We start from the raw sequence: 17,393 nt of genomic DNA, 5'->3' as shown, positions 1-17,393 counted from the left end.
GGCTCCTGGCTTTGGAACAGCTCAGCTCTAGCCATTGTGGCCACTTGGGGAGTGAGCCAGGGATGGATGATCTTTCTGTCTGTCCTCTCTGCAGATCTGCCTTTCCAACAAAAACAAATAAATCTTTTTTTAAAAATATCATTATTACAATTAGTTCCATGAATGAAAAATCCAGCATATGTAAATTCCTAAACCAATGGTGAAAAATATTTTGTGATACACCTAACTCCAAAAATAATCAGATTATATGAATAGCAAATGTTTTATAGTTTCAATTTACTAGATTGTATATTCTACAAGATAAATGTTATTTTTAATACACTGGAATTCATCACAGGAATAAAAATTACTGTTTGAAATACATTCAGTAAAAAAAAAAAACCTGATTTTTTATTAAACATTTTGTTAAGAAAGGTTTTCAGTGTTATAAACTTGATCTTCTTGGAGATGGGCTCTCTGCTGCTTTTCTCTTTCTATTACAGTGGTTATAAAGAGTTGTTTGAGGATATTTTTATCTAAATTCCTGCCTGCAAACAAAACAGAACACAACTTGATTACATAAGGCATAAAATGATACAGCTCACATCCCTTTTGTTTTGAAAAATTGTATGGAGAGGAGGGAAAGGCCTAAAAAGTTTGATAGTATGTACGACACGAATAATAAGACAACCACAAGCTTATTTACCCAATTTGGTGAACAATGCTTCAGGCAGGACATTACCACCCTTTGAAATCTGCTGTTACTTGGCTTTAGAGATGGAACCCACTGTTACTTACCAATGAGGACCAGCCGATTGGTTCTCTCATTGTCGTCTTTCCAGCTCACTGGAGTCTCTTCCAGGTCATAGAGCTCATGGACCCCTTGAACAATCACCTGGGGTTTGTCTTTGATGGACACCAGTCCCTGCCCAAAGGAGAACCATTCATGAGACCCATCTCAAATGTGACAGGAGCAAGGAGCGACAGTCTGCATGGACTAACCTGCTAGAATTGTGGTTGTTTCTTCTCAAAATACAAACTCATATGAAAGTTACAGAAATTACTTATTTGGGCATTAAAAAAGCTTTGCTAACAACCTAAGATTTAAAAATAAAACCTAAGGTTAAAAAAAGAAAAAACCCAAGATTTAAAAATAAATACAGCATGGGAAAAAAAAAAAAACCCTTGTTATACTGATTTTCAGATTCTCATGAACTGGCTTTGGTGAGGATGAAGTTAATTTTTTTCAAACCTTCATTCATAGTTGTTATAGACGTTTAATCTAAAAATAAAACAAATGATTCAGTTTTCTTTGCTTTTTTTTTTTTGTATTTTGAATGTGTTTCCTACCAGTTTTCCTGTTGCTATGCCAAGTTTTGTTTCTCCTTTTTTAAAATTAAATTAATTAATTCTGTTATGACAACAGATAGATTCTCTCTCCCACTGGTTCACTCCCTGAATGTCTACAACAGGCGGGGCTACAGCCAGGAGCCAGGAACTCCTGCTACTGCTACCTCCCACAGCGTGCATTAGCGGCGAGCCCAGTGGCAGTGGGGGGATTTGATCCCAGGCACCAGGATATGGGATGTGGGGGTCCAAAGAAGCTGCTTGACCAACGATTCCATAATTTCATCTCTGAATTCTGCTTCTTGATTTTGAATTTTTGTAATGAATTCCTTGGGAAGAATTAGGCAAGCATCAATTTTATGTGTGAAGTATGGGGCCTGGCATGATAGCGTAGTGGGTAAAAGTCCTCACCTTGCATGCCAGGATCCCATATGTCACTGGTTCTAATCCCGGCTGCTCCACTTCCTATCCAGTTCCCTGCCTGTGGCCTGGGAAGGCAGTCAAGAGGGGCCCAAAGCCTTGGGACCCTGCACCTGCGTGGGAGACCTGGAAGAAGCTCCTGGCTCCTGGCTTCGGATCGGCTCAGCTCCAGCTGTTGCGCTCACTTGGGGAGTGAACCATCAGACGGAAGATCTTCCTCTCTGTCTCTCCTCCTCTCTGTATATCTGCCTTTCCAATAAAAGTAATCTTAAAAAAACAAGTGTGAAGTGTGAGCAATACTTGAGTTAACAATTTCAACAGGATGATCCAAGACTACTGCTTTGTTAACGGGAGAGGGAAGGAAAGCTATGAAGTCGGACTCTTCTGCCTCAGATTTCTTCTTTGTTGTAAAGGGAGGAAGGCCATAGCAGAACAAAAACGGACAGCTGCAGAGACACTGTCAAGTACGTAAGGCTAAAACCCAAACTGGTCATGCACACGATCGGCTGGCCTTCGCGGCTCCGTGTAAATGCCAAATCGGCGTGTTTCCAGGTAACCTGCCCCATTCCGAACAGAGGGAAACCCGGAATGCAGTCAGGCCCCGCAGGATCAGAGGTAATTCCAAGCAGGCTGGGTTTCACCTGTGGCCTCTACAGAATGAACTCCAGCTAGAGTAAGCCCAGGGATGGAGGCCATTTAAACTGTTTCTTGATAGTCTCAACCACTGTCGTCTTAGGGACCCGTGGCAGACACCTGCTGACTTGGTAGACCCTAGCTAATAAGAGTGACGGTAAGTGGTAATCAGACAAGCCTCGTTGGGGTGCTCGCGGGGGTGCCAACACACTCACATGAACACGGACTGGTTAATTACACACCTACAGCACCGCCCCCTTCCTCAAGTAACACAGTTGGGTTTCCAAACACAGAGTAAGAACTACATCCTAATGCTTTAAAACCTTCGAGTCGGACATGTTCAGGGTCTGCTAACAAGGCCCAGCAGCACACTTCTCTGAGGAAATGAAGCTTTCTTGGGAAAATGACCACTATCCTCTAGGTGACCAATCCGGGATCCCAGAACAGAGTCTGCTAACAGCCAGGCCCACGAGCCCCTATCTGCTAAGGGATAACATTCCCAGCACACGGATTGTTTTAGCTGCGACACCAGTTGAAGTTGTGGTTTCCAAAGCTCTCTTCCAGCACAAGGGCCTCTGAGCTCAGGAGCGTGCAAGGCAAACGGAGCAGTGTACCTTCAGCCGGATGGCCTCCATGCAGTGGCCGTCCTTGTTGCTCATGCTCTTTTCCCACAGGAGATCCTGTAGCGGACGGGAGAGGTGTTTTAGAAAGACCACCCATTTCTAACGCGTCCATCAGGCGGCTCACTCAGCGGAAAAACGGCACACACCTGCATGAATTCATGGAGACTTTCTTCGTTGACATTTCCCGACACCTCAAGCGTAACTGTGGTGATGCTCTGTAAATCAAGAGAAATTATCATGAGCAATTTTTACAGTAATGACAGGATAGCTTTTAAAATCACAAGTTTTAAGATGAAAAGTTCAAGAAACATATTCGTGGCACTTCATGTTGCCTTTCAAGATAAACCAGGCGTTCCAGTTTCCTCCTCTGTGTGCTGATTGGACCATCAGCTAGCTGCTCCATGTTCAATATGCCTCAGATTGCATTAGCGAGCTAGTATTTAGACAAAATGCTATTTCCTCTAACAAAAACAATTACACAAACGTCTCCCAAAGGGTACTGATGATTTAATTCACTCTGTCCAGGGGCTCCAAGGAGCAAAAAGCAAGCAGCTACGGTTCAGTGTATAGTTTGAAGAACACAGGACGAAAACACGGGGGAGATCTGCTGTACGCCAACTTATAGTTCAGCTCACAACAGTTACCTCTTTTATAATAATAAGTACGGATTTTGAAATCTTAATATTCTTTTCCTCATTCAAGGAATCACTACGGTACCTCAAACGTCCATATCAAAACACAGAGCAAGTCTGAGAATAGCAAAACGTTGCCAAATGAAACACAAATGGTCATGTTCAAAAATGAACTCAGCTTTCAAAAATTGCTTAACGTGGATTTCATTTCCGTTGGAAGACCTGGTTTTTAATGGCGAGAATGTCTCAATCTAGGAGTCCATATTGGCCTATCGCTTCGTTGTGAGCTCAACCACTGTTACACGAGGAGCGACTACTGCTGCTTTGCACAATCTGAGATGCACCTGTATTCACCCCAGCCGCACATGCAGTAACACTGGGATGACACGGCCCTGTGCAAGCAAGACACACACATCTGAGGTTTGACTTAGCAGCTGGACAGTGGGGTTCAAGGAGAGTGTTCCCCGAGTTGGAATACAAGTTTGTCTTTGTTTTCATGCTCTCTTCACAGCGCAGTAACAGGTGTACCTCTCAACAATGTGTCTCTCCCTCAACTGAGCCCCATGGGGGCTAAGGAATGGAGTGTGGTGTTTTGGGAAAAGGAGGTAGAGATGGGCTAACATTCCAGGCAGACCAGGAGGTAGTGTGTAAGAAAGAGGTGGCCTCTGCATTTGGGGCTGGGACTGGGTAGGGGTTCTTGGGGGTCACCCCAAACAAGCAGTGTATACAAAGCTGGGTCAGGGGGCAGGCAGGCTGGGTTGAGCTAGATCTGGGGACCAACTCAGAAGGAGAGTCAGCCCAGTGGGCTCACTCCACCTGATCCCAGCCTCAGGGAGCGCCACATGGAAGACTACTCTGGCTTCAAAGTACACGTTGTGACACTGGGTTGTCCTTGTTGCTGACTCTGTGGAAGGAAAGACAATATCCTGGATACACATGGAAGACAGGACAGCTGGCCTCTCTGATGCAACAGAGGGCCTAGAGTGCCCCATCCAAAGACAGGCCAAAAGGCTACAGGCCAAATTCTTCACCTAAACCTCTAAGACTATAGCCCAACACAGACAGTTGGCAAGTATGGGAAGTGGTATTCCGTACCAGGTATGACAAAGCCAACACCATCTCCATCAAGTCACACCCTCGGGAGGAAGTCAGGGACGGCCTGTATGTGTGTGTCTTGTCTCCCTGTTTCCCCCTCCCCCTCATCTGGCAGCAAAGAGCACTCACAGCTCCCTTGCCCCACCCTGCCGGCACAGGAGGGAGGGAGGGCAGGGTTTCTTTCCTCACCCACTCCCCAGTCGCCTTACATCCCACTCAGGGACGTGCATGGATCTACAATCCCCTCACCTCTGTAACAAACATTTAAAAATAAATTCAAATTAAGAAAAAAGAAGTACCCTTTGGTTATCTGAAGGAGCATCCTTATCTGAAACAGGGTCACTCAGAGAGTCTGAATAGATTGCGAAGTTCTTTGTAACAGTGTTACTATCAGGTCATACGGACTTCATCCAATTGGACTTTTCCACAACTGAAGGCTCCTGCACCTGATAAACATGGATGCTTTCCCCTCGGTGAGCATTCTGCCCTCTCAGGAAACAGTCATGAGCCCAACTAACAGGAAGATGACATTCCTCTGTGCACTTCAGATGCCCTAAGCCAAGTAAGCCTGTTCAGCCCTCAGTCCCAACTCTTTGCAATATCGCATTTTGCCTTCTGCCTCTATCCACAGCAGGAAAGTGTGTGAGAATCTCCTTTGTTGTAAAGGCATACACGCCTTATTTACTGGCAAAATGACATGTCTGAGATTTGCTTATACTCCAGCAGGGGCAGGAAGTATACACAGGTATGCCATACTGTCTCGTTTTTACAGAGTTCTGAAAATTTCCATATAAATATTTTTGCTTGACAAATGACAGCAGAAGAGGTCCTGGTGTGCATGATACGCAACGGGCAATATGTAAATGCCTTTTAGAAAAGCAGAGGGCCCGGCGGCATGGTCTACAGGCTAAAGTCCTCGCCTTGCACGTGCCAGGATCCAATGTGGGCGCCGGTTCTAATCCCGGCAGCTCCACTTCCCATCCAGCTCCCTGCTTGTGGCCTGGGAAAGCAGTGGAGGACGGCCCGATGCATTTGGACCCTGTACCCGCGTGGGAGACCCAGAAGAGGTTCCTGGTTCCTGGCTTTGGATCGGCTCAGCCCTGGCCGTTGCGGCTCACTTGGGGAGTGAATCATCGGACGGAAGATCTTCCTCTCTGTCTCTCCTCCTCTCTGTATATCTGACTTTGTAATAAAAATAAATAAATCTTTAAAAAAAAGCAAAGCAAAGCAAAGCAGTGCATGGAAGGATTCGTGCTATTCTCTACATTTTCGAGTATCATTGCAATTTCTCACAACCAAATATTAGAAATATATGTTAATATGCAAGTACCCCAGCACCATTCCCGGAAATCTGAAAGTGAGAAATACTAAATATCCATTTCTTTGAAAAAAGCGATTGGGCCACCCTCTGTTGTTTGCCCAGGCCATAAGCAGGCAGCTGGGACTCCAGGCCGCCCTCTGACATTGGATGTAGCATCCCAAGAAATGGCTTCAACAACCGCACTGCAGCCCTGCTCCTCAGCGGTAGCATGACACCAGGAAAGCGTGGTCGATATCATCACATGTCTGCTGTTATCCGGGCCCCAGTGCAGCTAGTAACGACTCAAAGACACAGCACATGCGCACAGACTAGGAGAGCCTGGCACAGGCCCCGCCCCGCTCCGCCCCTCTCTCATTCTGCCCTGGGTGGATATCTGGTTAAGGCGTATGTCTATATTCCTGCAGAACCCTGGCCCTTCCACTTCCTACCTGTTGAATTCTTTATCTAGTGGAGATTAAGCCTGTAACTGTAAAACAAATTCAAGGTAGCTTATAGTAAAACTAAGAAAAAGAAAGAGGGAAGGGAGGGTGGAAAGTATCATTTTGGACTTGAAAATTATATGTATGAAATGTGTGAAATCTGATCTCCTTAATAAATAAATAAAATTTTTTGAAAGAAGTCATCTTATGGCTTTACCGTGTGCTGGATAACAGAAGGATGGGAATAGCAGAAACATATTTAGCTGCTTCTAGCATTTTCGATATTCGCTTCCACAATTAGAAATGCAAATCATGAAAACACCACAAGTTTCCATTTTTCAGTGCCACTTGAACGTGCAATTCGAAGTCCCGAATATTTTAATAAGCCATGCTTATTAAATGAGGCCTTCTCTTCAGCAGTTAGTCCAATGTAGTTAAAAACAAAAGCAAAAAACCACTACTCATCGTTTCTCGGCCTTTCGGCTAAGATCAAGTGTCAAAAGCTACTGCACGTAGCACCCCCAGCGCACAACAACTCTGAAACATTGAAAAATGTCCATTATGGAGTTAAAAGCTGCATTAGATTATCTCAACAGCATTCAAAATTCCACAAATTATCAACACAGTTTAGAGACACGACTTTAAAGAGTTCAAATTTGAGTGATAGCGTGATAGCATAGTGGTTAAAGTCCTTGTGTTGAACGTGCCGGGATCCCATATAGGTGCCGGTTCTAATCCTGATGGCCTCGCTTCCCCTCCAGCTCCCTGCTTGTGGCCTGGGAAAGCAGTGCAGGATGGCCCAAAGCTTTGGGACCCTACACCCGTGTGAGAGACCCAGAAGAGCTCCTGGCTCCTGGCTCCTGGCTTCGGATTGGCATAGCTCCAACCATTGCAGCCGCTTGGGGAGTGAACCATTGGACAGAAGATCTTCCTGTCTGTCTCTCCTCCTCTCTGTATATCTGCCTTTCCAGTAAAAATAAATAAATCTTTAAAACAAAAGAGTTTATTTAAAGGAATTTTTTAATAACATTTTTTACCTGATCAAGGTGAGGTTGTGTAGCTGGCATATTTTGAAGTTTTTTCTGCAAACTAAAAACAATTTATTATCAATTCAAAGATGAACACAGTTTGACTTAACCTTATATAGTATAAGGAAGATATTTTCTATCTTACATAGTATTTTAAAGGAACAGTGGCAGATTAGTTTCAAAAATTTCTTAAAAACATATATTCATACATAAACAGAAAAATTAGTCCTTGGGCAATACTGGTTTGCATGGTTAAACATGCAGGTATTTCAAAAAGTTTACAGAAAACAGAATTAAAGCATTGCCTATTTGGGTGCAAAAATTTTGGAAATTCATGCACAATTGTCTCATAATATACATACTCAGAAGCTTTTTAAAGATCTGTGTATGTTGGTAGATTCTTTATGATTCCAAAACACTTAATACAGACTTAGAAAAGCTATGTAACCGCTTTATTAATTCTCCCCAGTCCTCCTAATCTTAAAATAATGCTGGTACCTAAAAAAAGTTAGAAAGATAAATTTCTCTTTATCAGTATTTTCCCCTAGAAACACACCCACTTATTAAGACACAGTGACCACAAATATAAAACCTCTGTGTAGTCTGTCACCGGTTGGGACACATTCAAAAGTCAGAACCTTAAGGACCGGAAGATCAATGCGGCATTCCAGATTGCAATGTTAACAAGTGTAGCGCTAATGCAGACACTGATGGTGACTGGGTGAGAGGGTAGACGTGCCTAACGTCATGCAGATGTTTGGCCTGGAGGAACAGCGAGAGGTGGATTAGCAACAGCAAGTTCCTGGGCCAGAAAGGAGCACACAGAGCCCCTGGAGGGAATGAGTCACCGGGGGTCCTGTTTACGGTGGCAGGAACGCCTGGAATACCTACTTCTCTAAGTGTCACGAAAGCATTATAAACGCTCTTAATCAAGTGTAGAATGAGATTACTTATAAAAATATTTTTTTAAAAAAGTATGCTTTTCCCATATGTTCAATATCTAACGTTGCTGAACAATGACTGCTTAAAACTTCACACGCAGGAGTCAACATTTTAACAATGAGCTCTTAAATTTGGCTTGTGGTAAGTCTCAGAACTTAAATGTTCCTGATTTGTTCCCTATCATAAAGAAAAATGTCTTCTAGTCGAATGAACAAACTTGTGCTACCCAAACCTGAAATTCATGAATCCATTCTGTACATTTACTCACAGTCTTGCAACAATTTTTGTCTCTATGCTAATAGACTACATTAAATCAAAGAAGCTTAGCATTCTATAATAAGCCATTATATAATAACGATTTATTTCTTTTAATGAGAAGAGAGTACTAACAGATTTTCTATCTCTCCTAAGTAAAAATACATAATACTAAAAAGAACTGAATGCTTTGAGGCAATATCTTTACTATAGCAAATTATAGCAAGCAATATATAAGCATTACAATGAATTTCAAAGTGGGAAATCACATATTTAAGGAAATACAAAGGAATAAAATATGTGAAGACAAAAAGCAAAGATCTCAACAAAGAAATATTTAAGTGTTTTACAGATCAAATGACAACCAATTTGCAAGCTCATCCTCATCAGGGATAAATGATCTAATCAGGACAAATTTCAGCAGTACGACTTCACGCTTGTGTCTTAGAAAATGTGTCTAAAAGGCAAAATACAATCATTTTTCTACCCATAGTCACAACCAAAATAAGCAGATATGGAAGAGGAAGAAAAGAAAAAATATGGCTATCTACTGAAAAAGCGGTAGATACACAAAGGAAACGTACTGGAGTATTGGGACTTCAGAAGGATTCATGACAACATTATGGGCAACAGCTAAGACAGCAGCCAAACAACAGAAACAATAGTCAAACACTAGAAACAATCGTGTCACAGATGAACAGATAAAGACTGCAGCACCACGAAGGGCAATGGTGGTGACGGCTGGCTGTACAAACTGAGCCCCTGTGGTCCAAGCACGTCATGCCTTTTCCCACGGCAAGGGTACCGCTCAGAGCGACAGGTGCAGAAACACTGGTAATCTGTACTGAACACTGAGTATCATTCAGGTGTAACTTTTAACAATGGGTTATTCCAAAGGCAGAGAGGCACAAAGAAGTGGAGATAGACAACCAGAATGTCTCTCTTTCACGACGCAGTGCTCAGCCAGGAGCCGGGCGTTCAGTCCATGCCACCCACACGGGTGGCAGGGACCTCCAGCACTGGCACCATCAGCTGCTGCCTCGCAGGGAACACAGCAGCAGGAAGTTGGAAAGGGAATCATGGCAGACTTGCAGCCAGGCACTGCAGCACGCCATGCGGCTGCCTTAACGCTATGCAGAAGAACCACTACTGCTTGGAATTTCTGAAAAGCGTATTCTGATTACCAAAAGAAAAACTAACAGAACTGGGCTCGGCAGCGTGGCCTAGTGGCTAAGGTCCTTGCCTTGATCCCATATGGCCGCTGGTTCTAATCCCGGCAGCTCCACTTCCTCTCTGTCTCTCCTCCTCTCAGTATATCTGACTTTGTAATAAAAAAAAATAAAATAAATCTTAAAAAAAAATTAACAGAACTTTCGGGAATATGACTCATTAAAACTGATCTGGTATGCACAAGTAATTACACGAAAAACTGAGGCCATAAGTCAGTCAATAATTCTTTCAACTGTGGAATGAAAAGCATACTACCAAAAAAAAAAAAAAGACTAAAATATAGAAAACTTACCTTACTCCAGAGAGACTATCAAAGGCATGAAGATCTAATACATTACAGAGATCAACTCTGAAAGGAAGAAAACCAGTATTTAACAGTCAGGCATACTATAGAATACATCAAGTTAATAATAATAAAAAAAGTAAAATTCTTTTGCAAAAAAAAAACCCCAAGAAAACAACCATAAAGATGAAGTAGTATATCATTAGCTGTAGAAACAGATTTTTTAAAATAAGAAACACAGAAATTACTACAAAAAAGCAGGTAAATTGGATACGCTCAAAAGTCACTTGTACATTCAATAAGCTGTGTACAGTTTTTACTTTCATTGGCTTTTTCAACTCTGAAATTTAACTGACGAGCTCGTCAAATACATTTTCATAGCTCTTCCCCCTACAAAAACAGCTAAACAACTACTACTTTTCTAAGCAGCTTTTTACTCAAAAGATGAAACATAAGCTATGACAAATGGAAATTCTGCACTTCTTTTACTCCCTTCCCATGATACAAAGACAAGGAGTCAAACAATCAAATATAAATGTGAATTCATCCTAGGGCCCTTAAGTGCACGTGGCTGAATCTCACTGATTCAGAATGGCGTTTCATAAAGAAAGAAATGTCCCAGTTAGTACTGTATTTGAACAGACACTATTTCCCTTAGAATTGTTTAGTGATAATTATTCTAATTACAACTGCAAATGATTCAAATTAGCTGGGGAGACTGTGTGACGCGATTGCTACTACGTTCCGTGTAAGTCCATAGAAGTAGATTTATAGACTGGTAATTAAGTTCCAATTTTCACACACAGTGATTTCTCTAGAACCAAAGATAAAATGAAGGAAGAGTGAAAGAAAATGTAAAAAAAAAAAAACAAAAACCAATTAAACTTCAAAATTTGGCTCTGGGAGACTGTCAAACATTTATTAAGTTCTCTCACAGGGGAGACAAAATTTGCCTTGGCAGATTTGAGACTGCGTTTAAGTCTAAGTTAACATGGATGTTAAAGCCCTCCTGTAACCCTTAGCAGGGTTGAGCAGCTGTGGCTATGTGGCTTCTTAGCCGCTCACTGCACACTCACGCCGGCAGCAGCAATGCTGTTAAATTATGAACACTTCTGGCACAAAGTAAATTTTCGTAAAAAAACAAAACAAAACAAAAACCAAACTGAACAAATGCTCCAAATTTCTGTCAATAAGCTATAACAACACTTCAAACGTGGAATATTCTAGATAAGGAGAATCGTAAAAAGGATCAAAGGAGCGAATCTTCCCATGAAGAAATTTTTGAGTATCAGTTTATACAAGGAGACCAGTCTTAACATTAAATATAGCTCCTTTTTCACCCTTGACAGATCATTAATAAAGTCCCCCCTCAGCTTCATCTTAACCCTAAGATGCTCACATTTAACAGATACTATTCATTGTGACAGTTTTAGAGAACACATGTCATTTAGAGGCAACTCTGTTCTATACACCAGTTCTTTTGCTATTTGTAAAACAGAATCAATAATAGATCTGTCATCTAGTACCTCCATAAAAAATTATTCATTAATTCAAGGCATATTACTAGAACCAAACTTCCAAGTGCTCAAATACATTAATGACCTCCTTCCAAAAAAAAAAAACCAGCAAATATTTTCTAAAATATTAAAATAAAAACTTTTAAAGAATATCATTACTGTGTTAAAACCGAATAGAGTATGTAATACAAATACAAAAGGAAAGAGTTCAAAATTTCATTTCCCAGGCCCGGCACAATAGCCTAGCAGCTAAAGTCCTCGCCTTGCATGCACCAGGATCCCACTTCCCATCCAGCTCCCTGCCTGTGGCCTGGGAAAGCAGTCAAGGATGGCCCAAAGCCTTGGGACCCTGCAACCTGCGTGGGAGACCCAGAAGCAGCTCTTGGCTCCTGGTTTTGGATCAACTCAGTTCCAGCCATTGCGATCACTTGGGGAGTGAACCAGCAGATGGAAGATCTTACGCTCAGTCTCTCCTCCTTCTCTCTGTAAATCTGACTTTCTAAATAAAAATGTATCTTAAAAAATCGTTTCATTGCCCTCCTAATTTCCTCAACTATCTACTGCTAAAAGAACCTAATCTTTCCCCTGTGAGCTACTTTCAGTTTTTCTTATCTCTAAAGACCGCTTTTAGGTAGCTTATGATTGGGACAGAATGGAGAGGCTTGGGCTTCCTGAGGAGGGCAGGACATAAAAATAAAAATTAAAAAAAAATTCTGGTTCCTAAACTGGTAAGTAGAAATTTCTATAGCTCAAGGAAGTTGGGAAAAGATTAATATAACACTGATGATCCAACAGAAACTATTTTATGATGGATGTCTACATTTCACTGGAAAGTATGTTAATCCAACTCCATTCCTTACAGCAAGGAAGAACTACTTAAAGTTGTAAAGTTCTCAGACATACTGATAAACACAACGCTTTGAAGAAACAAAAGAAATTTCATTCACATGTTCTTTCCTCTGTTTAACATTTTTTAAAAAGTTAATCACTGGAAACTTACTGTCCTAAATAGGGGCAAAGTTAGAGATGGTAAAAAAAAAAATTATGACATAATAAATGAATCAAGATGAAACCTCTGTCCAGAACAATTTCCAAAACGATAAAAACTTACTTAAGTATTCCACAACTGCCAAAGAGAAGACATTTTACAAAGAGATAAATATATAATGCAACAAGGAGAAGATGGGGGTGTGCAACAGCTCATGGATGATCAGATTTTAATAACGGAATGTGAAAAACAGGGAGCACATTTGGGGTCAGCTTCTAGAAGAGTTACACTTGGGGCATTCTTTCGCTGCCTATTCTAGATGTGTGGCTCCTAAGAATGCATACCAAATGAACCCCCCCAGCTGCCTGCACACCCCTAGGCAGCTGTTGCTGCGACTGTCTTCCACTTACAGTAGTCTGTCAGCACCTCTAATCTCTGCCGTGGCAGACAAGCCACTTGGTTAAGGCCCCCACAGCCTTCCAAGGAAAAAAATCCATCAACAAGGGGCTGGGTGGCACCAGGCTACCAGCTGTGAGCCTTAAAGATGTTGGCTGCATGCTGCAATTCTCAGCAAAAAAAATTAGCTTAATAAAGTGCCCTCAGTACAGAACTTTCCTGAAATCATAGGAGTACAAACAGTTTGAACTCAGAAATACATTTTACAGACATAGAAAGCATCTCTTTTGCAAAATAAGGATGCATATCTATATTCAGAACACACTACAAGAATGGAAACAAAAACTTAGTAAAGGAATAAATCAGGAATTTAAGGGTAAACATTACGTAGATTTTACATGACTTTTTTTCAACTATGAAATACTCAGCAAGTTTTAAAAATATTCAAAGGCATTTAAATACCTCAAGTGAAGGTAATTTCCTCAATAGAGTTTTCAGATTTCTGTGCTAACTTCTTAAGTGGTTTAGTCTTACACTTTCTCCTTCATTAAGCAAAAAGCACCGTGGCACAGGACTACGGCTATGCAGTCTTTGTTACAAACAGAGGTCAACACATTGAACTGACACTCCCAACTGATTCATAAAGAGCACTCAATTCACATTTTTGGATCCTGGTTTTAAAAATGGTGACGGTATCTTCCTAATATTCCACAATAAAATCTACCAATTGCTTGAGTTTTATTATTAACTTAAGTTGTTTATTGTTAGTATTAGGAACAGCTTTTTAAACGTACCTTGACCTCTGTGTTTCTAAAATTTTCCCCAGGCCATTGATTGATCTGGAAGATTGAAAAGGGAGGGAAGGTGAAAAAAGTTAAACTTTGTAAAATGCACACAAAGCATAATATTTTTACAATGGGAAGTATGCAAATAAGACATTTCTAAAACTAGAAAAATACGAAAAATAAAAATACATTTTTGCTATACTTTAATCATTCTTTATTTCAAACCACCAATCAATTATTTATCACTCAGGCACTCATTTGAAAAATATAAAATGCAGAAGTCTATTTGTCAGCTGGTAGCACAAAAGTTATTGTGTGGCTTAAAAATTGTCCTTTGCAATCAGCCTCGTGGCTGAAGTCCTCCCCTTGCATGAGACGGGATCCCACACGGGCACAGGTCTGTATCCTGATCATTCTACTTCCCTTCCAGCTTCCTACTTACGGCCTGGGAGGGCAGTAGAAGACAGCCCAAAACTGGGAGCCAGCACCCACATGGGAAGCCCCTGGCTCCTGGTTTCAGATCGGCTCAGCTCTGGCTGTTGTGGTCACTTAAGGAGTGAACCAGCAGATGGAAGATCTTTCTGTTTCTCCTTTTGTCCTTTAGAATAAATGACTTCCAAGTTACCAGGAATTCAAGTGTCTCTAGAATGAGCAGACAATCAAACTTTGTACTGGTACACAACATTTGCTTTAGGCCATGTCAGCAGTCTGGCCCGTGAGCCCAGCGCAGCTGGCTGGCTCCTGCTGTTCCCCTGAGCAGTAACATGTGAGCAGGCACTCAGCATCAATGCCATCAATTCATTTTTTAAAAAGACTTATTTATTTTTATTACAAAGTCAGATATACAGAGAGGAGAGACAGAGAGGAAGATCTTCCGTCCGATGATTCACTCCCCAAGTGAGCGCAACCGCAGGTGCTGCGCCCATCCAAAGCCAGGAGCCAGGAACTTCCTCCGCGTCTCCCACATGGGCGCTGGGTCCCAAGGCATTGGGCCATCCTCGACTGCCTTCCCAGGCCACAAGCAGGGAGGTGGATGGGAAGTGGAGCAGTTGGGATTAGAAGCAGCGCCCATACGGGATCCCAGCGCATTCAAGGCGAGGACTTTAGCTGCTAGGCCACGCCACTGGGCCCCATCAATTCATTTTTAAAGATTTATTTATTTATTTGAAATGTAGAACTAGAGAGAGATCCTCCATGCACTGGTTCACTCCCCAAATGATCGCCAACAGCTTCTTCCAGGTCTGCCGCGTCGGCACAGGGACCTAACAACTTGGGCCATCCTGCACTGCTTTCCCAAGTACATCAGCAGGGAGCTGAATCGGAAGTGGAGCATCCAGAGCTAGAACCAGTGCTGATATGGGATGCCGGTGCTGCAAGGCAGAGGAATAACCTGTTGAGCCACCGTGCTGGCCCCTGGGGAGACATGTTTAACACAGTGGGTAGGATGCCCGTGTCTCCCGGGGAATGTGTGGGTTCAATATCCAGCTCTGACTTCTGATCACAGCTTCCTAGGACCGGGAAGCAGTAGTGATATGTACCCTACAACCCAAATGGGAGACCTAGCCTGGCTTTGGCCCTGGCCCAGACCACCAGTTCGGACATTTACAGAGTGGACGGAGGTGTTTACTCTCTCTTTCTCTCTCTCCAATGAAAATAACTACCCACTCTACACAGAGACATTACTACAATTTTGAGGGTAAAGTTTTAGGATATTACTATTAAAACAAAGTTGCACAAGGAGAAGAGTGTATATTTCTACTGCAATAATGAATCATTGCCAGCCAACTCTTAGTGAGCCTTCCCTTTACGGACTCAACTGATAGCATTTATGATGTGATCTGGCAGGATAGACTCAGCATCTGGTGTCAGCAGAAAATGCAAATATTAAAACTAATAACTGGGGTCATCCGTAGGGCTCTGTGTTGAGACTCCTGCATTCCACAACAGAACGGCTGCGTCCCAGTCCTGCCTCGGCTTCCGATTCCAAATTCCTGCTTCCACGGCTCCCGGAAGGCAGCAGACAATGGCTCAGCAGTTGGCCACTTGCCACCACGTGGGAGATTTAAAGGAGTTCCTGGTTCCTGAGTCCAGCCTGGCTCAATTGTAGCGACTGTACCCTGTACCCATGCAGGACACCTGGGAGAAGCTCCAGACCCCCAGAGCAGCCTCAGGCCAGCCCAGCTCCAGCTTGGGCATCCATCTGGGGAGTGAAGAGTCAGATGTAAGATCTTCCTCTCCTTTTCTCCCTATATATCCGCCTTGCCAACAAATAAATAAACACGAAGAACAAAAATTGCCAAATGTCTCTTTGTACCTGATGCTTACTACTTCAGGTTTCACGAAATAACTCCAAACCAATTCCCTGAACTCTAACCGCATTTGAGAAAGACCATTTTTGTTTTCAACAGTAACAGAAGTATCCAGAAGAGTCAGGAAAAAAAAATAGCTATTGGATCATTTATCACATGTTTGAATATCATTCACACCGTCGTCCCATGTTGATGACCCCACACACTGAAGACATTTAAGGAAGCTGTTTGACATGGCACAGCTGCCAATTAAGGCAGACACACCTGATTCATAGAGCACGCGGAGGATGGGAAAGAAAATACGGCCCCCCACCCCCCCGGAATGGACAGTTCACACACACACACACACACACACACACACACACACACACACACACACACACACAATGAAGCAGACTGCCAGAATGAGAACACATTTGGCAAGACATGCCCATGGGAAAGTAAGCCATCCTGTGTAACATTAAGAAGAGCAGAGGCTGTGAGAGAATCAACGAGAAGACAGGAAAAGGAGGACCTGGTTACAGGACTTTCAGTGTCCATCTACACATTTTGAGCCATATTCTGCAAGGAATGAGCAATCATTTCACATAATACTGTTTACAGGAGCCAATCATCCAACAATCACGTATGTAATTCCCTAGCGGTCCTCGAAGCAGATCAATGTTGAGCCTTAAATTTCCATAGGACAATACTCACGGTAAAAATATCTTGTATGGTACACATATCATTGTTTACCTAATGGTCGTTCTCAGTCGGTTTAAATCCTCTTCTGGGACTAAGTCTGTTTTATTCATGAGAATAATATCTGCCAGAGCAACTTGCCTAAAAGAGCAAAGAACAGAGGTCAAAAAGGAGATCAAGAAGTTAAAACGAATATAAACAGCTTGTTAACATCACTGTGTCAGTTAAGAACTGTATGGTGCTCTACTATAGTGGCATGGATTCCTCCTATTTATTCTTCGGACAATACACGTGAGTTATATGTATCAGGTTACAAGCTCAAATCTACATTACAGTACTCACTGAAATAGTATTTAGGAAGTGATCTTACTTGCTACTCTAGGGCTTCAAAGAGGAACCTCACAAGGTAACAATCAAGGGGTTAATATTTAATTCGTAAATTTCTTTGTAAACAAAAGCAGAAGGGCCTGGCGCGATGGCTCAACTGGCTAATCCTCCACTTGGCAAGGC

General features: G+C 42.3%; 1 protein-coding gene across 2 annotated transcripts in view; it reads right to left on the bottom strand.

Moving 5' to 3' along the window:
• Positions 1–376: 376 nt before the first annotated feature.
• ZNG1A (Zn regulated GTPase metalloprotein activator 1A) overlaps positions 377–17,393 on the bottom strand; it is a 39,289-nt gene continuing 22,272 nt past the window's right edge. For both annotated transcript variants that reach the window (XM_058657378.1, XM_058657379.1), the window contains 8 exons: positions 16,938–17,024; positions 13,903–13,947; positions 10,217–10,273; positions 7,507–7,558; positions 3,149–3,217; positions 2,994–3,059; positions 778–904; positions 377–527 (listed from right to left, as the gene is read on the bottom strand). In XM_058657378.1, coding sequence (XP_058513361.1) covers positions 406–527; positions 778–904; positions 2,994–3,059; positions 3,149–3,217; positions 7,507–7,558; positions 10,217–10,273; positions 13,903–13,947; positions 16,938–17,024 — 625 coding nt within the window. In that variant the 3' untranslated portion in view covers positions 377–405. The remainder of the gene's footprint in view (positions 528–777; positions 905–2,993; positions 3,060–3,148; positions 3,218–7,506; positions 7,559–10,216; positions 10,274–13,902; positions 13,948–16,937; positions 17,025–17,393) is intronic.

The sequence above is a fragment of the Ochotona princeps genome, chromosome 31 (assembly GCF_030435755.1).
Source record: "Ochotona princeps isolate mOchPri1 chromosome 31, mOchPri1.hap1, whole genome shotgun sequence".
NCBI lineage: Eukaryota > Metazoa > Chordata > Mammalia > Lagomorpha > Ochotonidae > Ochotona > Ochotona princeps.
This window is presented reverse-complemented; position numbering and strand designations above follow the sequence as displayed.